Source organism: Pygocentrus nattereri, chromosome 8, assembly GCF_015220715.1.
Source record: "Pygocentrus nattereri isolate fPygNat1 chromosome 8, fPygNat1.pri, whole genome shotgun sequence".
Taxonomy (NCBI): domain Eukaryota; kingdom Metazoa; phylum Chordata; class Actinopteri; order Characiformes; family Serrasalmidae; genus Pygocentrus; species Pygocentrus nattereri.
The window spans coordinates 20,753,921-20,775,678 of record NC_051218.1 but is presented as its reverse complement, the minus strand read 5'-3'; the positions used below and the strand labels follow the sequence as shown (position 1 = coordinate 20,775,678).

At 38.0% G+C, this 21,758-nt stretch overlaps 1 protein-coding gene across 5 annotated transcripts; it reads left to right on the top strand.

Moving 5' to 3' along the window:
* The first annotated feature begins 2,945 nt into the window (after positions 1-2,945).
* si:rp71-46j2.7 lies at positions 2,946-21,274 on the top strand. Of its 5 annotated transcripts, none has more exons than XR_001858262.2 (16): positions 2,946-3,220; positions 4,393-4,504; positions 4,774-4,987; positions 5,730-5,872; positions 10,870-11,026; positions 11,122-11,177; positions 11,321-11,484; positions 11,575-11,685; positions 12,659-12,784; positions 12,879-12,986; positions 13,085-13,243; positions 14,309-14,927; positions 15,651-15,714; positions 18,037-18,115; positions 18,266-18,327; positions 18,876-18,897. XR_001858262.2 is itself a non-coding variant. In XM_017707140.2 (16 exons), the coding sequence occupies exons 1-16, from the start codon at positions 3,035-3,037 to the stop codon at positions 19,363-19,365; spliced, it is 2,484 nt and encodes an 827-aa protein (XP_017562629.1). In that variant the 5' UTR covers positions 2,946-3,034; the 3' UTR covers positions 19,366-21,274. The 5 variants fall into 5 exon arrangements, 4 of the variants coding, with proteins under 4 accessions (XP_017562629.1, XP_017562631.1, XP_017562628.1 ...); XM_017707140.2 differs by lacking the exons at positions 18,037-18,115; positions 18,266-18,327 and adding exons at positions 19,182-19,248; positions 19,344-21,274 and having other exon boundaries at positions 18,876-19,051; XM_017707139.2 differs by lacking the exons at positions 18,037-18,115; positions 18,266-18,327 and adding exons at positions 19,163-19,248; positions 19,344-21,274 and having other exon boundaries at positions 2,947-3,220; positions 11,324-11,484; positions 18,876-19,051.
* Positions 21,275-21,758: the final 484 nt, after the last annotated feature.

The window sequence follows — 21,758 nt, the reverse complement described above, 5'->3', positions numbered from 1 at the left end:
AGAGTCTGAAGTCTGGATGACATTACAAGGTCAGAGGTCAAATAGAGGGGGGGATTACTTCATCAGTAATCTGAGTTGGGTAGTACATTTACTCAGTTGCATGTATCAAAGTACAAATTTGAGATTGTTTTTGAATAATAGACTAATTACTATAGTAATTTCCTATAGTTGGCCTATTGCCTCTGTTTTATTTCATTCACTTGTGTTGATCATGCCGTAAGGGCCAATTGTCACACCTGTGACCTTGGACTCAGCACTTTCAGACCAAAAGAGCCCAAATGTAGTAAAGTTCCTAATAAACATCCTCATCTTTTGATTAATGTACTGAAATTGAGTTTAGACCATTATCTCAAACCGAGCCCAATGCACAACAGCAGATGGGGAACGTGTCACTCCTACTGAATGCCCTCAGTGTCCCTGTGCTTTGAGAGGGAGGAGTGAGGCTCTCTTGCAATTCAATGCAGGTGACTGGTTGTCTGGGACTGCTGCTATAATCCGCTAGTAAAAACGCTTAAACGCTTTCTGTAAATAGACTCGATGTCAGAACACAAATATGCTACAGGAAAATTATATCAAAGTATTTAAAGAGGCCCTGGACTCAGACTAACAATAAGGCCAGGGGTGCGCAATTAATTTTCCCAAGGGGCCACACGAGAAATTGGAACGGTTTTAGAGGGCCAGACTAATATGCTTAACTCAGTTCTGCCCAATACATTGTATACAGCATTTATAATAACATATATCAGTAAGTTAAACACTACAATCAACACGTGGAGAGTTATATTATTTAAAAAACTTGTGATGGTTCAGTTTAGAAAATTGTAAACATTTTGCATTATTTTAAAGAATCTAGTATCACAGCCCGATAAAACAGCACGTTTTTCAAAGACCAGCATCACTTTAAGTTAAACGGCTTACTGTTTCTTGCAATTTTGTGCGATATTACTGGGCTGGTCCTGACTGCTGCAGCCCTGGATGAGTGGAGCTTTGTGGAAAACCCTGGGGGCCTTTGCAGCTTCGCTAGCAGATCTTCAGCCGGTCGAGCCGCTCTGCTCCGCTCCGCGTCGGCCGAGCTCTTGCGTTTCTCCGCGGGCTTACTCTCGTAATAGCGATTCAGACTGTAACCTTTAAACACAGCTACCTGTTCTCCACAAACCCAGCACACAGCTTTGCGTTTGACTTAAGTAAATAAGTATTTAGAAGTCCATGTCTTGTTAAAACTCTGCATTCAGCGCCAAGCTTTCTTTCTTTTAACGTTAGCCGACATATTTAAGGGCTAAGAGCGATCTCGAAAGCTGTCCAACACATGAAGCGCACCGACCGGCAGGCGCAAATAAAACAAATGAAAACAAAAGGGCTGCCTTCAAAATAAAAGCATTGCAGTTGCATTTCGTGTAACAGGTGTAGTTGTTACACATTTCCTTTTCACAGCTCAGAGATAGTCAGGGGCCGGTTGTGGCCCGCGGGCCGTACAACGCCCTGGTCTGAATAAAGCCAACAGGACCGTTCATATAAGTAATACAGTGCCATCGTGTGGCAAACATGAGGAACGACCGGCACCTTAAATTGAACGTGTGCTGGACAGAAGGGAGCATAAAAATAACTCCCATTTCTTTAGTGGCGGTGAACTAAACAAACAGATCTATTGTAAAGCCCGACCTACACGTATTTTCTGAGTTTTTAAATGTAATACTGATAATGGTGAAATATTTTCAAAAAATCTGAGAAAAATACGTTTTCTTTGGGTTGTCCATCCATCCATCCATCCATTTTCCAAGCCGCTTGTACTTTGCCTTACAGCACCCTGCGTGTACCTCTCCTCTGTTAATGCAATAAATGTGTTTTAGACCGAAACTTTACATCAAAGCTACCATAAAAAACGCCTCAGACATCAGGCAGTCTATTCATAACCATTTCACCTGGACGCTCGATCACCTTCACTGTGAACAAGCTGGCGAGAGCTCTGCAGTGGACGTTCGTGCTCATAAACAGCTTTATCCAGAAGTGACCCAGCAACCACAGTACAAGAGTCGCTTGTATCTCCGAAAAAAGACTGAACTTTCTAAACCCACCGTATTGAAACCCACCCGCGGTTATGAGTAATGACACACCTGGGGGGCGGTAGCTCACAGTCCGAGACCACAGATCCCGCCTAACCGGCTCAAAACTTGGCTTAACCTGTAAAGACGAATAAGGAAAACCCGTATTTACTGGCTTTAGTACTAAATACAGCCCAGCTAACCATGAGCGAGGTATTGTGGGTACCCGGGCGCCTCAACATGCTCTTATTGCTAATGGACTGACTGATTTAATGACAAGTTCCAGACGCACTGCTCAACGGCTCTGACCTGCACGTGCTGCACGACTTGCAAGTGAATTGTCTTTAACCAATCGCGGCGCGTTTCCACAAGTTCCTCCTTCCGTTTACTAAAATAGATTATAATAGTATTGTTTTTGGTGTAATATTAGATAATCCAAAACTGGACCTGTTGGTTAATATGTTGCTTATTTTGGCCAAATGTTTTATACACAGGTCTAAATTTATAAAAACCATCTTTACATGCCACTATAATGAAATTCAACTGTATACAAAGTCCCTAAAGTTGATGAAATCCAAAATAGCTAAAGATCTACACAGACTACTGATAAATAACCCCACTAATAAAGTAACCCAATTTGTATATATTTTATTATTACTATGTATTTGTTGTCCTATATGTTGTTTTGTTTTGTATAGACAGTTTGATATTGAATGCTTGCTCTGGAAGATTGTTTCTACAGATTATTTATGATTTATAAGTCGATGTTCTAGGGCTGTAAAAGGTGCACATTGCTGTCTCATGACTTTATAATGTTAATGCCTTGCATGTTGTACATTTGAAGAAAAGAAAAGAAAAAAAGTTCTTCCCTTCCGGTTAGCGCTCCGGCGTGCCGGCTCCGCGCTGCAGGCAGTCCTCCTTCAGTCTGAGGGCGGAAACAGGGCTGTGAGCTGCGGGAAGCTGAAGTAAACGGAGAAACAGCCACAGAGAAGAAAATGCGCTTCTGGCATTATCTGTTCGCTACCCTCTTAAGTGTGATCTGGTGTTGGTCGGAGTCCGGGCAGTTCTCGTTTCAGGCAGGCATTTGGCTTCTGTGTTTTCTGCTCATCTTCACTGCTGCCTGTAACAGCAGTGAACGCGGCACTCAGACGGACGGCGCCGCGGAGGAGGCGTCGCCTCAGGTACTTCAGCTCATCGTAGCCGTTTCACTGTTACACGCAGACGCGCAGTGAGGGAGAATTGGCCGCAGTTAACGATGCCTTTCTCAACCCTTTCATGCCCAGCAACTACGTTTAGAGTGATAAGGGCAGAAGCCCACAGGACTTGTTCTGATGGTTCTAAAGTGATGGGAATTTGTGTAGTTATATATTGAGTGAACATCTAAGTGTTCATTTTAAGTGTTGTTAACGATTTACAGTGGACTTTTTTATTGTTTCATTTAAATCAGTAGTCATATGTGATCAAAAGACTAAATTTGATATGAGAAGTGCTTAAGAGCCCGTTTTTAGCCATACAGTTTGAGACCACATCGACCAAAGGAGATGTAATATATCAGATTACAAATGGACGTTAATGAGCTTGGCCGTTCAATAGAAGTCAACTGTCCACCTTTTTAAAGAGGCCGAACATCCAAATTATGTTCGTGTTTCCTGGGTCAGTCTGATAGTTTTGTGCGTGTTGGTGAAAAACTGAAGTTTTATTTCATGGCTTTCTGGCAGATTGTACACAAAGCAAAGAAGCCCGTTTTTGGGGAATCCTTTTAATTTGATATACACTACCATTCAAAAGTTTTCAGTGTCTGTTTTCAGTAACATAAAACCAATGTAGTAAAGATGCATGTGTAAAATGGTCCTATTACGATCCTGTCATTCGGCAAGATTAAAGTTTCATCTACTTTGTAGGAAGTTGTTATAAAATTGATGACCAGAATGCCTCATATTTGAAAAGTGGTGATCAAATCTCAAGACAGATAACTTGACAAGAAATTACTGTAAAACAGCTAATTATCATTTCTAATTTGATCATTTCTTGGCACTCCCCTAAACAATTTTGAATAAAACATCTCACTATCTGGCAGTGTAGCTTACAGTATTCAAGACAACACTGTGTGTTATTAATGAATAGAATAAGAGCAATTATTAATATGTCAAGTGATTCTAAACTTTAGAATGGCTATTTGACGTACACACTAACTGTAGTTGGTACATGCCAGTGCTAGCCCAGATAGAGTTAACTATGCCTTCTTAACTGTAAAGTGGGGTCTTGGAAGTAAGGACATTAGGACACTTGCCAGTATGTTGGATCGAAATTTGCATGCAGCCTTACTATGACCTGTATTGTTCATCTTTCACAGACAAGTGAAAATGGTCATATGGTTGGCAGAGATGAGACTGATACAACTGCACTAGAGCAGACAACATTGAACAGGTCACAGTACCCAGATGTTCAGAGGTCACTTTACCAACGTAAGTTTCAACTTTCAGTTTCTTTTTAGGCGTGCAAGTAAATTTTGGTAGCCACATGACTTCCCAGAATAAAATACTTAGCAATTGCCTTTTGCTATCTGTTGCCTGGTTGATGAGTTTGAGGAAGTTATAGTGATTCTCAGTGTCTCAGTCAGGTACTGCCTTCAAAAGCTCATCAAACTGACTCTATAAAGAACGCACAAATCCTTGATCTTGTTTAGCAAGGCAACGTTCCTGGAAAGTACCTTAAGGCTGTGTATATTTTGTAGTGTTTAGGTGTGCCTATGCTCAGCTGGTCTTGCCCTGGTACGAGGTCCCAGAACTTGGAGACAGTCAGCCTTTATATGCAGCTCTCCTCAGGGAATTTAACCTCATCGTGGACCAGATCATTTGTAAGGCCAAGGACTTTGACCTCTCGGTCACTAGTGTGGGCTGCATTGCCATCTTCACTCAGCACCTCCACTGCGCAAAGCAGTCAGACAGGTAAGCATGTTTCTGTAGAGCTTGCCCATGTGCTTGTTATGCAAGCCTCATATGAAAGGCACAACATACCTCAAATTATGCCATCATGTGCTTTAGTACCATCATAATTGTGCTTTCATCATAAAAAGCATTTCATTTTTATTGCAGCCTTGAACTTTATGACACTTGTATATCATCATAGGTTTTGTTCCTTGAATTCATAAATGAATTGTTGAGATGTAGACAGTGTCATTCACAGTGGTTTGATGAAATGTTTGACTGTAGAGAAACTTGGCAACAAAGGAACCAGGTGTCATAATGTCTACAGTACAATTATAGCCATTTTATCAATTATCCAAAGCCACCAGTGAACTTGCACGTCTACTGAGTTTTTACATGTAATGTTGAGATCGGGAAAATGGTGGTAAATCTGAAAAGAAAAAAAACGATTTCCTCATTTCCTCACTGGCTGCTTTTTTCATGTGGTTAGTGTGGTCTAATGTAACCCTTTCTCACAGAAAGCATGTGGGCCACACTTCTGTTTTCTCTCTTTTATGACTGATGTTCAGAACTGTTGGTACAGACAGCTCAAAGATGATTACTAAAATCCTTTTGTGCATCTGAATTTGTTTCCTCAATATCATCCATCCATCCATGCATCCATTTTCTAAGCTGCTTCCCCATGAGGGTCGCCGGGGGGTGGGGTGGGGGTGCTGGAGCCTATCCCAGCAGTCTTAGTATTAGTATTTATCTTCTTTCCCAGGTCCCCACTGTTCATCAGTAAAGCTGAAGAAATGGCTGTCCTTAGGTCTTTGTCTGAAGCCTTGATACGCAACCTTTTCCCTCCGCACCTGTGGGAGCCAAATGTCTATAGCTGTGCATTGCGAGAGATTCTGGCCACAAAAGGTATGGCCTGTTCTCTGTTCCCATTCACCATCGTTCAAATGCTCTAGCCAGGAACATTCCTTTTAATTCCTCAGAATTACAGGGTGAATCATTAGCATTTTTTTGTTAGATAGAATCTTTAACACTAACTGTTATCAGCATGTTTTCACTTGTAGTTCCAGTGGCTTTTCACTACAGAGCACCTACATGAGCTGACTTGCTCATCCACATTTCTATATTCAGCAGTATCAGAACAAAATGTACCTTTCACTCAAGCTGTTTGTTTTTTCTTTCATACATACAGTATATACATTGCAGTGTGCTACTGGACAGTAACTGGACGAAACGTCTTTGTTTTAGCTGACAGTTTGCTCAGTTCTCTCTTGACCAGTTGTGTGTTATTGCATCATTAGTTCATGCAAAGAAGAGTTGATTGTAGAGTTGATTCTAGATAGAGCATTTGCATTGGAGTCTGCTGCTTTTTATCTCTCAGCATGAAGACTATTGAAGTGAACGCCACCATAGCACGCCATCAAAAATGAAATCTTGCACAGATGTAGTCAATCAGCCAAGACATGTTTGTTTTCTTAGGTTAGGGCTGAAGCTCTTAGGCTAACAACGCTAACAAACACTACAAGTCAGTAGTCACCCAGATCTTTATGGAAAAAACCTCCTCAAACCTCCTTTCAACCAGCTCAAACCGCATCCAAGTCTTTAGTAAGGCTGCAGTTTTACAAGTAAAAAATCTAATTGTAACACTATTAGTGAAAAGTTGTAAAAAGTTCAAATTAGCTGGCTAAATAATTTAATAAAACATTTTAATCGTTTAAAATTACCATTAAGTAGAAAATATGTGTTGGGAGCAGGATGCTAATCAAAGCCAGCTCTCTTGAAAAGGCATTTAGAAACTAAACAACTAAACATGCAAACCTGTCTGCAAAACCATTTCATTAAAAATGGTTTCATACCTAAGGAAAAAAAAAATAGATTAAAGAGGTTCAGCTAACACAAAAGGTTGGGAACCCCTGCTGTAGCTGAATGCTGAGGGTAGTCAGTTTAGACAATAACAGAAAACAGCGCAACCATTTTTGTCAGCAACGTTTTGTCAACAACGTTAGCTTCACAGCTCCAGAGCTAACCTAAAAAAGTTAAATTTGGACACCACACGGCTGATCAGCTACATCTGGGCTAAATGTAAAAATATTGTTTATGTTTTTTTTTTTTGCTGAGTAGTTCATTTAAGCTGAAACATTAACTGCATCAAGATATAGTGATATATTGGTATATTAATAATAGGACTAAAGAACATGTGGGCTTGTAATAGCAAATAATCTGACAGGCGTTGGAGTAGTGGATGACTAAAGAAACTGCTGAACAAGTAGTGACTCAAGTAGTGACTCAAAGATTACCACAAAGAGGAAAACACGTCATCAGAGCAGGAAGGAAAAGTTACGAGTTTTCTTAAATATGCACTGAGCCTGCATAGCTTTTAGGCAAAGACTTATGGACAGATGAAGATGAACATGTACCAATACATCATGAATCTGACAGTTTTTCTTAGGACCTTTCTCAAGAACAAATTTAAGAAAAGACTGATGGAGATACTGGTGAATGAGGCCTAGTGACCTAAAAGAAAGCAGTTTGAGTAGTTCGACCTGTAATAAGTTAAAAAAAAGTATTAAAATCATTACAGTATTTGGTTTTTTATCTTATCTTCATTGTTTTTTTGGAAATACACCATATTGCCAAAAGTATTCACTCACCCATCCAAATCATTGAATTCAGGTGTTCCGGTCACTTCAGTGGCCACAGGTGTATAAAACCAAGCACCTACGCATGCAGACTGCTTCTACAAACATTTGTAAAAGAACGGTTTGCTCTCAGGAGCTCAATGAATTCCAGTGTGGTACCGTGATAGGATGCCACCTGTGCAACAAGTCCAGTTGTGACATTTCCTCACTACTAAATATTCCAGTCAGCTGTCAGTGGTATTATAACAAAGTGGAAGTGATGGGAACGACAGCAACTCCATGCAAAACGACAGAGCAGGGTCAGCAGAAGCTGAGGCGCATAATACGCAGAGTTTGCCAACTTTCTGCAGAGTTGATTGCTAAGACCTCCAAACTCCATGTGGCCTCAAGAACAGTGATTAAAGAGCTTCATGGAATGGGTTTCCATGGCCAAGCAGCTTACATCCAAGCCTTACATCACCAAGCACAATGCAAAGAGTTGAATGCAGTGGTGTAGAGCGCCACCACTGGACTCTAGAACAGTGAAGACATGTTCTCTGTAGTGCCAAATCATGCTTTTCCATCTGGCAGTCCAATGGATGAGTCTGGGTTTGGCAGTTGCCTTGTCTGACTTCATTGTGCCAAGTGTAAAGTTTGGTGGAGGGGGAATTATGCTGTGGAGTTTCCAGGAGTTGGGCTTGGCCCCTTAGTTCCAGTGAAAGGAACTCTTAATGCAGACGAAGAGATTTTGGACAATTTTGTGCTCGTTTTAATGTCTAACACATGCCAAAAAAGTTGGGACGAGAGTATGTTTCCTGCTGTATTACATCACCTTTCCTGTTAACAACACTTAATATTCATTAAGGGACAAAAGACACAAACGAATCTAGTTATGAAAGCTAACCCCCCCCCCCATTATTTTGTTGTAAAAGTCAACCGCGGGCCTGTTGTCATATTTTGAGCTTTGAGACACATTTTCAGAGGGAGACAGAACTGGACAGCAGGAAGGCCAGTCTAACAGCTGCAAATTGATTATGCGACTGTGCTGTTGTAATGTGTACAGAACATGGCTTGGTGTTGTCATGTTTAAACAAGTATGAGTGTTCCTGAAAACTGCATCTAGAAGGCAGCATATATTGCTCCAAAATGTGTTCAGGATTAATGGTACTTTCATAGATCTGCAGGTTATCCACTAATATCCATACCATGACAGATGAACTTTATGCTGGTAACAGTCTGGATGGTTCTTTTCTTATTTGGTCCAGTGAACGTGATCTGCATTATTTCCATAAATAAAATGAAAAGTTGACTTGTCAAGCCACAATACACATTTCCAAAGCATCAGTCTATTTCAGATAAGCTCAAGTTGAGAGAAATGTGTCAGGGCATTATTGATATATGACTTCCTCTGTACATAATACAGTCTTAACCTTTGTGGTTCTTAGCATTTGTGGTTGTAGCAATGGAGAAAATTTGGAGAAAATCTCACAGAAACCATTGAATCTGATATTTCTGTCAAGGAATGACCAAGTAATACCAACACCAGCCCCTTTATGGTATTTCTCTATCGCCAGATGATGATGTCTCTCTGCACAATGCAGGAAAAGTTAAACATGCATGTGTTTCATGGACACTTGGGTAAGGTTAAATGTTTTCTGTGGTCTTCCCAATCACCATGTCTAAGGTTTGAACCTTTATTTGAGGTGTCAGATGGAGTGCAAAGTGTCCGGCTGTATGTTTTCACATACTGGCTCTCCTCTCAATGAACTGAGGCTTTCATTCTCCCAATACACGCAGTCCAGTATTCCAAAAAGCTTTGAAAGTGTTCTAAAGGTAGCCTTCTCCTCATGATTTACTTTGCATTAAATTGGTAGGTGTTTTCTTTCATTCTAAAATTTCCATTTTTGGACTCGTTTAGAAATGGACAGATCAGTGTTTTGGGGGCTGATACTGGGAGGCAATTGCCTTTCAGCGTGATTAGCCAATAGCAATCGAGGGTACGGCCTGGATGCAACATTTAAAGGCGCAGACGGAAAACGACACTTTTTAAAAAAATATATATCTCAGTGGCCAAAAACATATCATAAAAATTTTATGGACAAATGCCAGGATATAAGGTTAGACTGCTACTGCAGTGTACGCTCAGCTAAGATTAGCGCTCGGGTGCTAACGTGCTAACAGAAACGAATCCTCAAAGCTTTGACAACAATCCGCATTAATTACAGCCGTACGTGTTCACATAGTGAGTTTACAGCGGAATAGGAGCCAAATATGTTATATACTAAAGGAAAATGTTTTCATTAGTGAAATAGACATGACGAGGCTGAAGTTGGCTTTCTGTTCTCCAGCTTCTTGTTTGAATTTTATCATTCCATCTTAAATGGGGCAACAGGCGAAATATGGCTCATATGTTTTTTGGCCCAGACCGGTTCTCAGGATCATGGTACGAGGACAATAGCAGAGATGAACCAATGGGCGCTGCAGAGACGGAACTGACCTCGATAAAAATGTTTTTACAGTTTGGAAAGATGTGTTCAAAAAAGGTCTTGGGGTGTTACTCTTTAAGAGATTTCTACCTACCGGTTCCACCTTTTGAATTTCAATTAGAGTGGACTTCAACTTAATTGCCATTTACTACATTAATTATGAAAGAAACATGATGTTATGTTTTTTTCCCCAGATTGATAATGCCATAATTAATAGAAATATTTATGAATATATGGCGTACGGCAACAGCATGTGGTGATAGTTACACTCCACAATGCATACAATGGGGGTAAACCAGTACACTGCTACAGGAGATCAAGGACTTGCACATAACGAGCATTTATGCATAAGTGTTTTAAAAATACAGAAAGGAATTTGGAAAATTTGTTATTTTAAATGTTTTAAAAAAAATTTAAAATGGCAGCATCCAATTGCATTGCATTCATTTATTCCAGTTACACTGCATATTGCAGTTTTGCATGCATCTACATTGTTTTAATTTATTTTAAAAGAAATTGCAATTGCCAAGGTTGTGCTTAAGTATGGAATTGAAAACATACAGTACATTCTGTGAAAGAGGCCTGTCCATATTATGAGTGTGAAAAAGGAAGTATAGACTGCAAAAACCCACAACATCATGCAGTAAAGGGTTAACTAAATGGTACTGTTTCAGTTTGTGGTAGCTTACCATAATTATGCTGGTCTTCAGGAATATTTTTATTGCAAAAATTGTAGATTTAAAAAAAAACAACTATGTAATCAATATTTGTTTGTCAAGTTGTTGTTGTTGTTGTTTCCTAGTACTGGCACTTGTGACATTGCTTTCTGACCCAGACAACTTGAATCGCTTGGTGGTTTCTCAGCTGGATCGAGTGCCCTCTCAGAGCCCAGGGGAAAGAGGGCATGACTCGGACAGAGAAAACACTACTTCCTCTACAGGGGTAGAGAATATAGAAGTGTGAGTGGCCCCAGCACGTCTACTTTAATCTACTAAGTTAAAAATATTTTTACACATTTTCTTGTTTGTTGCAATGGTTGCTTCATATTCTACAGGCCAGAAGAAGAAGTGGAAGAGAGTCCATCTGAAGACATCAAAGCGAAAAAGAAAGGTAAATGGTCCGTTTCTATCATTTTCAATTGCACAGAAAATAATATGAGGATGCATTGAGAGTTTGTTTTTTAGAGCTTGCTCTATTATTTTAGAACTAACTTTCCACACTTTGTAAAATTCGACTTTTTGTTTGTCTCCAAGTAGGCAACAAAGTAATGGAAAAGGTCTCCAAGTTATTTAAGCCAAAGAAGAAGAAAATAAAGAAGCAAGAGAAGGAGCTGATGAAGAGAGCTTTGCATTCCCGCAGGGCTGCTGTAATAGAAGCTGATGGTGCAAGCAGCTGTGATGACTCGGTCCACGAGAGCGTGAGCAAACAGAACATCAGCTGTAATTCAACACACATTTTATTTCAGAGCTGCTCAAGTTTTATAGTCTTTCATGTTGTTTGTTGTTAGGAAGACAGTGATGTGGAGAGTGACTTGATTAGCCTCCCAGAGGACATGTTGGAGTTTAAGCTGTCCTTTGAGATGTGGCGGGTTGGGAACTGGCAGGTTACCGTTACTGAAGTGAGTCTGTCTTTTATTCTTTCTTGTTTATTCATGTACTTATTTATTCATTTTTTTATTCCTAGGGCAGCGGACAGGACTGTAATCAAGCTCATTTGAAGGACATCCTTGACTAAGAACAGTAGCTCTCAGCTGTTCTGCATGTTTAGGTGTTTTGCATTGAGAAATTAATTACTGTAGTCAAAATTCCTTGAAAAGGAATAATTTTCAAATTTTTTGAAAAGAAAGTCATGCAACAATTTAGAGGAAGTTTTTTGATGTCATCTTGTTCCTCTTTTCACAAGAAAGTTGGTTTCACATTCTTTAACTTCTTAAATAGACCTTTCCAGTCCACCTTAAATGATGCATCAGTTACATTGATGGTGCATCATGGCAGAATGTAGCCACTGCACTATTTAAGGTGAAACGGAAAATTTGAATACAAAGATAATATTGGCCAAAAAAAATTACAATTAGATTGTCTAAAATCGTTCAGCCCTACCTCAGAAACCTGCCTCACAGAAACTTTCACTAGATGGAACGGTTATGAAATATGCTGCATGACATTCTTTTTTGATAGTTTTAAGATGAGGTAATGTGTTCATGGTGGGGACCTCTCTGAATCTCAACAATTAAAATATGTAGAAATTTAGAAAAATTGGTGTAATTCCTCTTTAAGCCTTTACAAAACTTCATCACTATACTGTCTCCGCTCAGCACATCAACTGATTATTGAGCCATTCTTGAGCTTAATAAAATGTTTTGTTATTTTTTTAGTTGATAAAAAATTCTCCATACTAGTGAGAAAAAATAAAAACCTTCAGCTTTGCCTTTTGCCACCCTTCCAGCTGTCTTCTGATGCATGTTTTCTGTACTTTTCTGTGTGCAGGGAAATTAGTCAAATGTAATAAACTGTATGTTGTAGATATCACAGTTAGAGATTAGTGGGAAAACATTAAATATTACTTATAACAGATTATAAATGTATTTCTAGGTTGAGACAGAAGATGACGCGTTGTGTTTCACAATTCGATTGGAAGAGAAAAACAACCCTGAGAATCTCCACTGGGTTGTGAAAAAGACCCAGTCAGAAATAGTTGAATTTTATAATCACTGCCGGGTAAGACACCAATAAATTTTTTTCCCTTCATATTTATGCTGTATCACTTCAGGATTTTCATCAGTGTGAAACATAGTTTTAAATGTGTCCATAGGACATGTCTCATCTGCCCTCCATATCAGAAATAGTGGAGTATACAGAAACAAAGTTCGCTGAAGACTACCAAGAGGAAGCAAAAACAATTTTTGAGCACTTCCTGCAAGTAAGTTTTACATTTAATGAGACAGTAATAACCATAAAACAAATAACCGTAAAAAAATAATAAAATAATCATTTTTAATGTATGTGATCATTTTTTAGGTGCTTGTGGAAGATGCAGAGTTGGGTCACACTAAACTTGTGTTCAGGTTCCTCTGCCCACTGAACAGGTTGCTGGGAGAAGAAGATGGAGATGGAGGGGTGTGGGGTCTTCTGGGTGGGATTGCATCCTTTCTCAACCTTAGCCAAGAAGATGATGAAGCAAGTATTACAGACCAACTTGTGCAACTGTTGCACTAAATCACAACTCACAGAATTATTAACTTAACAACTATATCAAGGGAAAGGGACCTTTTTGTTTGCTTTAAATCACTGTTTATTTCCATCTAAGACCCAGAATAAATGAATCCATGGGATTTCAGAGCGACATTTCATCATATTCAGGAACAACTGTGGAATTGCTGGAATTAGGACCGGTTCTTTAATATAAACACACCCACTTATGACCCTGATTAAAGCCAGTTATCAACAATTACCAACAAGGTCAATAATGTACAATATGAATCTAGTCAAATGTAAACCATTTAGATTCATTTAAAAGTTAACATTCTAGGAAGAACCACTAAGCTGGTAGAGGTCATTGACATTACATACAATTTTTCTAAATTTCTGTGCAATGCATAGGGGCATGTTGTCAGATCCAGACAACATTGTGGAATAGCTCAAATGTCTACTGAATGGCATTTCCACCTAAATCACTGAAGTTTGTGGACTTGTTTTTTTCTGTAAGGTTAATGAATAATGAGTAAATTGTACAGACACATTTCAGCCTCACTTTGCTCATAACATTGTAGACACTAACTATATGAGCCCATATGGTGTAAAAAAAATACACAATAACTTTTACTGCCTCCTCCCACATCATGCAAACAAAATTATAACACTCAAAATTACCTTCCAAAATCGTACTTTTTAAAAAAAAAAAAATGTTTTTAAACCAAACGAGCTTGATTCAGATGATGCTTTAATTAGGCTTTTTTGTAACAAATTGACAGAAACCTTGACCAGTCTGTGGGTCACTGCTCAGCAAATGCCAGTGTGAGTTTACACTATTTCACAGATTAAGAAATATGACTATGTGGACACAAAAGTGACCTATGAGTTTTTGGTGTGAGAAATAGGACAAAAAATATCTTTATCAAGTCTTCGTCTACACACCTGTCTCTTATCTAACGAAATGTCATTATACCCCCAAGCTAGTAACCTGTTGATTTTGCCTGTGCATGTACTGGTGATTTAAACTGTAATGCCTTATTTTATTCTCAGCCAAATAATCTTAAAGGGGAGGAGAAGCCACATGACACCAGGGACAGATGCAGTATATCAGATGCCTCATCTCAACATGATGAGCTGGCTCACGCCCAGCCAGAGTATAAGCACATATTGCAAAGACAATATACAGAAATGGAGGAAGAGTTGTTGGTCACAGGCTCTGGATATTCACCTTCAAGTGACCAGATAGATGACCTCAAATATGGAAAACAAGATGCAGAATGTTCTGATTGTCTCTTTAATGAGCCTGATCAGAGGACTTTAAGTAAACGTGAAAGTGTTGGTGAGAATCTGGCACAATTTGCTGCCAGGACAAAAGTAATTCCTAAAATACAGCCAGCTGTCTGTAGTTCATTTGACAGTGACGGCGAAAGCCTAGGCCAGTATGAAAATGACAGCCTCTCGGACTGCCATTTGACTGAAAGCATAAACAAGAAGGAACACCTCACTCACAAAAAGTCAACAGACAAGCCTAAAGGGAAAGAGAAAGTATGTCCGACCAAAGAAGAGACGCGGAGTTTTCCACAAGTACAGAAAAAAACAATCAACACACCCAACTGGGAACAACCTGAAGTCAATAAAGTGATATTTAATTTGCTGAAGGAAATTTCTGGTGGGTTTTGAATTAGTCTTTTCTGACTTAACAGTAATTCCATTTGTTCCAGTTTATTAGGTATATCTACATTCTTAAGAGATGTTTCTCCAAGGATTCTTCAGTAAAGGGAATGGCTTTGTTTATAACTGTGAGTTCTACATGGAACCATTTCATGCTTAAATGGTTCTTTACATGGTGAAACGGTTCAACAGATTAATGGTGAATGTATTGTGTATGGTTCTTCTATTGTTTCAAGCTTGCCATTGTAACAATAGCAGCACTTTTTTGGTGCTATATAGAACCATTTTCCAAAAGATATATACACACATACAACACATTCTCCACCAGTCTAAGAGCCATTCCACCATGCAAAGATGAAATGGTTCCATATAGAACTCACAGGTATAAAGAAAACCATTTCCTTTACTAAAGAACCCTTGAATAGCCATCTTTTTCATCTTTTTACCATATAGCCACTCTATATTCTGTCTCTGAATGGAGAAGGTCCACAAAAGGGCGGCTGAAAAATTGTCAAAAATTACATATATGTGGTAGGTGGACCTAATAAATGGCCAGTGAGTATAGGTAAAGGGAAGCTGCACCTAAAAGTCTGGCAAACTCTGTATATAGACAGACAATAACTCTATAGACCAAGTGTTAGTACTTTGTACTCTTAGTGTTAAAATTTAACGAGTTAAATGATGTTCACATAAAACATTTGTTTTCAATTTCTCTTCACAGGCAATTCTCGCATGCTTAAAATCATTAAGACGGCTCTGACTCCATTTATGCCTTTGATAAAGAAGTAAGTTCCAAGATTTTCACTTTTCCCTTTTGAAATCTAGTGGCTTCCTTAAGCACTGGAACTGCTCTGTTGATCTTGCTGTGGGGTGAATATTGGTAAAGGGGTCACTTCAGCTTGATACTTTGTCTTCATGTATCTATACTTTAGTGATCAAAACCTAATACTGAGTTCATCGTACTGAAGGGGTTAAATTGTTAGGGTGTTAATCTGATCGGTCATATCATTGTCTATTTTATCAGCTCTACTTACTCTAGGTGCTCTTTGTAGTTCTGCTGTAGTTCTGTTTCTCTGCCCCCTTTCACCCTGTTCCTTAATGGACCACCACAGAACAGGTATTACTTGTGGGAATCATTGGCAATAACAGTAACACTGATGTGGTGGTGGTGGTGTGTTAATCTGTGTTTAGCTGGTATGAGTCAATCAGACACAGCAGTGCTGCTGGTGTTTTTAAACACTGTGTCCACTCACTGTCCACGCTATTAGACACACTTACCTTGTTTGTCCACTGTGAAGATGTAAAGTCAGAGACAGTAGCTCATCTGTTGCTGCACGGTTTGTGTTACTCCTCTTCTAGTCCGTCATCTGTGGTCATACTGTGCTGTCCACAGGCTGCTGTTTGCTGGATATTTTTGGTTGGTGGACTATTCTCAGTCCAGCAGTGACAAATCTTTTAAAAACTCCAACAAAACTGCTGAGGCTGATCCACTCATACCAGCCCAGCACACACTAACACACCATCATCACGCACATCACACAGGTGCGAATATTTCACCACCCAAAAAGTACCTGCTCTGTGGTGGTCCTGACTGTTGAAGAATAGGGTGAAAGGGGTCAAAGTAAGTACACAGAGAAACAGATGAACTACAGTCTGTAATTGTAGCACTACAAAGTGCACCTATATGTTAAGTGGAGCTGATAAAATGGATAAAGATTTTAATGTTATGGCTGATGAGGGGTTGTGAGGTTGTGATTGTAAGCAAAATTTGTAGATTGTAAGTTTTGTGATTGTAAGCAAAATTTTCCTCTGTCCATTTTTACCAGTAGTATACTGGTACAGTGGGACGGGGAGTGTTTGATATACTGGAACAGCTACTTGTGGAGGCTTATGCACTGTAAACTTTAAACACTGAATTTACTTTAAAAACTAGAAAAAAATCATCACCTTTTTGTAGGCATATTTCAAATTATCAGACATTCTGTACTCAGGTCAAACATGCCCCACCCTACACCCATTTAAAGTGAGTAGTATGGTTAATTTTTATTGCATGTCCTTCATAAGCAAAATTATGCAAAACCACTGGCCTTACCAAGCATCTGCCTTTGGTCAGCAGCTGCCCATAAAAGTAAAACAAATATTTTGACACTGCAATTAGTCTAAAACAAGAGGTAAGCCTCTTATTACTGTAAAAAAAAGTTTCATATTTTGTTGAGTTTCAGAACAAACCTCCACCTCGGTAATAGGTATAAGTGACTTTGACTTGTTGATGTACAGAAGCTAGGAAGATGCATCATCAATCATCATCATCATCATCATCATCATCATCATCATCATCATCTTCCATAAGAGTTTATGAGCATTTGTAAGAGTTCATGAATGTATATCTGGTTATATCTGTATATCTAAACTGTTTTTAGCTGATTATCAGAGGTGATGGATGTTTATGGATCTAGCCAGCATCAGCTAGAATAGTTAACCTTGATAGTGATACAGCTGCGCTATGTCTGCCTTCTTATTCACTGTCCTTAGCAACGCATCCTCGGCAACATGCTCAGATTCAGGCACTCGTGTTTGGAGTAGCAAAAGACAGCATAATGTACTTAGTTGTAAGTACAAGCAAAACCATCATGTTTAAGTGAATTTTTAGACTGTGTATTTTCTCTCTCTCTTTAATTACAGAAAGGTGCAGTATTTAAGATTTAGTGGCATCTAGTGGTGAGGTTGCAGATTGCAACCAACTGAAAACCCCTCCCTCACCCCTCCCTTTCCAAGCAGCCATGGGGTTTTCTGCCGTTGCCCTTTCTTGTGCTGATTATTATCTATGATCCTCCATTTGTCAAAATTAGAATAAATATAGGCTTGATATATTCTATATACATTCTATATATTTAGACATATTCTAAAGGAATAAAAGAAAATGACACCAAAGGAAAATCGTTACTAAATAGTGACTGGTATTGCCAAAATGGCACATTTCTATTTGTGACATATTTAAGTGTGTACATATATAGACAAACAACACAAAATGATTAAGCTAGCACTGGCAGCAACCACTGATTCTTCTTCCTTCTATGTCTTCCATCCGGTGCACCACCAAACTCAAGCTGCCAGTTCAACATCAGACTCAGCCACTCACTGTGGCTCAGTATAGTAGCCTCTGTTGGAAGAAGACCTGCTCCCTAAGTAAATATAAAGGGCTCATTCTAAGCTAACAAAAGCACAATGATTGGTAGTGACAGTTATTATACACTGGTGAAAACATGGTTTTTGTGGACTAGATTCCATTTCAGCTGATGCCCCTAAATCTTGCACTTTACCTTTAAATGTCCCCAGGTCCCTACTTTTATTGCACCATCTGAAAACATAAACTGAAAAACATATGCCTTTGTGTTGGGGTAAGCGTTGCATGTCTTACTGAAAAATATACTTATTTTTTCATTCAACAATTATAAGAAAATGAACACTCAAATGCATGATGAAGAATGCACTGCATGTTCATGTATCTTACATTTTTCATATTGGCATGTATAATCTTTATTACACACCATTGAAGATTCGTTTGTAAAATTAACCTGCTTAACTGTGAATTAACTTTAAAGAAGTAAAGAGTAAGTAGTATCTTCTTGATGAAGGTTAAAAGGGAAAAGTCGAACCAGCGCAAGCTAATTTTATCTGAATTGGTTGCATGTTTACTTGAAATCCATTACTCTCCTTGCTACTGTATAGGTATAGCAGAGTCACTGTCCTAATAATTATGAAGAAATTGCTTATTGGAAGAATTGCTTATTTTTATAGTAACATTATGACTTGCTTGTACAGTAAAGGTAAAATGTTAAGTGCAAATCTGAATTTAGTTTGACTTAAAGCAAAAATACTCTTATTTTTTTGTTTTTGTTTGTTTTTCCTCTCTTTATTGAACAAAACTGTGTATTTCTCTCCCCAGGAAAGTGAATACTTTTCTGAAGAAGCTGAACCCTTCGGAAGCTCAGGTTGCCAACTACATTGACCAGCTTCGTGAGCTCATTTGGCCAGAGATGCCCGGCTCCCAGGACCCGCCTCGAAGCAGCGAGGATAAGAACAAGACCAAGGAGAAAGCCATGTACCTCATTTCTTCCAAGTGTATGTGTTCTCTCCTTTTGTGCTCTACTCCAGATATGCAGCACTTATAGATTAAAGATTATTTAATCTTTATTTAAACTTAAAGATTATTAAAATAGCATGTTGTGATAGTTGCAGGCTATATTTTCAGCAAAACGGATATGGAGACCTTGTTTAAGATCCTGCAGGACACAGAAGAAAATAAGAAGCTGGTTTATGTGAGTGCTGTTTTACCTGCCATCATTTTTTTTTCAACAGCAGCATGCTATTGCCCTGTAACGGCTCTCTTTCTCATGTCTTTTTATTCTTTTAGATGTTGCTGTTATATGTCCTAAAGAGGTTTCTGCCTGCAGACCGGATTTTATATGGATTGTCCACGCTAAATGGGAAGTACAACGTTTAACATCAATGGACAGTTTCAGATGCTGGTTGTAGTTCATGATGTGACAGGACTTGCTGAATGAAACCCTCAGTCAAATCTCCAGTATGAATAATTTTCATTCTTACTTTGCCCACCTTTAAAGGTTTAAAGTGCGTTTCAAAACTTGTTACCTAGATGTTAGAACTGTTATTTCATTTCTGCATTGATTTGCAAAACTATATTTTTGTACATATATTTTATAAACTATGTTTTATGTGTTGAAAAAGTGGTGACCAGTATGCCCCCTGGAGATCTAACTACCTGTACAAATCAGTTCTCACCACACGTTTATCACACCATCCAGCGAATAGTTTCTCCTGAATACACAACAGGTTGGATCTTTACCCATCTTTATCCGTTTAAGAGCACTGATCTGATGCCAGTATCTTATCCGTTTGTGTATTTCTCTTTAGTCTTAAATAAAAGATCTAGATCAGTTTTCTTTCTTTGAGATGGTTGATAATCTACTAGCCCAGGTCTAGTAGATAAGGGTTTGAACCTCTGCAGGAAGAAGTAGACTGAGTAGAGCTGTAACACTTCCTGTTTTACCACACACACAAAAAAAAACTTTAAATGGATAATGTACTTAATATTTCTTTTATTGATATTCCTACCAAATTAGTTCCTACTGCAATCCCACAGTAAACAAACAAAACTTTTCAGTATTATGTTATATATGAAGTAGATATACACAAGGATTATGTTATGATCTATTTTATCCCAAAGCATTGAGATGGTAATGGGCTAAATATATACAAAATCATCACTTAAGTTACTTTCTGTTGTTTCTAATGTTGCCATATAATATATTTTTTTATGATTTTGTATTTTTTTTACATCATTTGAATACAGCTGTTGTCCTTTGTGTGAAACTGTTATGATGAATAGATCAGTAAAAATGCTGAATGAAACATTTTTATATTAACTTACATAAAAGTTGGTAATTTATTTTGCCTTCTCCTGTAAAGTTACTATTTTGTAGATAAACGTTTGGGGTTTGTCTCTTCATATTTTTCACCTAATGATGATGGCGTTGTTCCTCCAATTAAGAACACTGTGTTGTGTAAAGGAGCACAGTTGTTAAGGTTGTTCTCAAGACAGTTGTAACAATGCCATAGGATAGCTGTAATTTGCTCTGCTCTGTTAACCAGCCTACTGTATAATAATTTTGTAGTCATTTATAATGATAATTTTTCAGTTAATAAGTTTCTATATCACCTTTTTCAGGGTATATCCTGCTTTCTGTCCAGTGACTGTAGGGATAGGCTACAGCGGTTTAAAAAAAGTAGCTTATTATATTAGCTTATTTTACTGTATGCTCAATAATAAATAGTTATTTAATGTCAGTTTAGAATATATGCAATAAAAATAAAAAACACATTGTTTATTCTTCTTAGGTGGAGCCTGTTCAACCAAGTTACTACCTCAGCATTTGTAGAGAATTAAAATAATATTTGAATCGGAGTATCTGCTGCTGTGGTTTAGCATCAATGTCTTTGTAACACTGTCTTCAAAATGGAGATGTGAATGAAGATGAAATGTTTCATGCTCAAAGAGGGTGAGATCATGCTTACAGCAAATATGGCTAATCAAAGATATTTAATGTGTTACAACTGTCAAGCTGTTACAGCTGTACTCAGTCTACATGAGATCTGTAGCCTTATTTTTGAATGAAAACAGATTTATATCCTGCTCATTTACTACATTTTCATATTCAAATTGTAAATCACCTGTCTGTTACACTCTAAATGTAATTTAAAGCTGGGTATGTTCATACATGAAAATCATTATGCATTATACTTGCTGCTCTGTTCTGACATGAAATGTGCTTTTTGTTTATATATATATATATATATATATATATATATATATATATATATATATATATATATATATATATATATATATATATATATATATATATATATATATATATGAATTCTGTTATCTTCAGTATTAATAAATGTTCTCTATTGGATCAGTCCTGTCCTGGGTCCCCTCTGCCTATTACTTAGAGCAGTATTTCCTTTATCTAGTCCTCGAGTAGCTCTGCAGTGATATTTTAGTGAGTTCTCTACTCCATCTATTAAACATTCTGTACTTATTTTATTGTATTATTATTAATATTATTATTATTATTATTATTATTATTATTATTGCTTTAATTCTTAACAATTACAACACATCACTGCAAGTAATTAGGCAAATGAACAAATGGCAGAAAAATAAGCTAAAATAAATAAAATAATACACACAGTGATTTTGAAATGTATCTCTCTAGGTTTGTTGGGAATGCAAAACTGTTAG

Coding starts and splice junctions, on each gene's coding strand:
- si:rp71-46j2.7 (XM_017707138.2), top strand. CDS start 3,035: ATGCGCTTCTGGCATTATCTGTTCGCTACCCTCTTAAGTGTGATCTGG. Junction 4,988..5,729: donor TGCGCAAAGCAGTCAGACAG/GTAAGCATGTTT, acceptor CTTCTTTCCCAG/GTCCCCACTGTTCATCAGTA. Junction 11,178..11,320: donor CATCAAAGCGAAAAAGAAAG/GTAAATGGTCCG, acceptor TTTGTCTCCAAG/TAGGCAACAAAGTAATGGAA.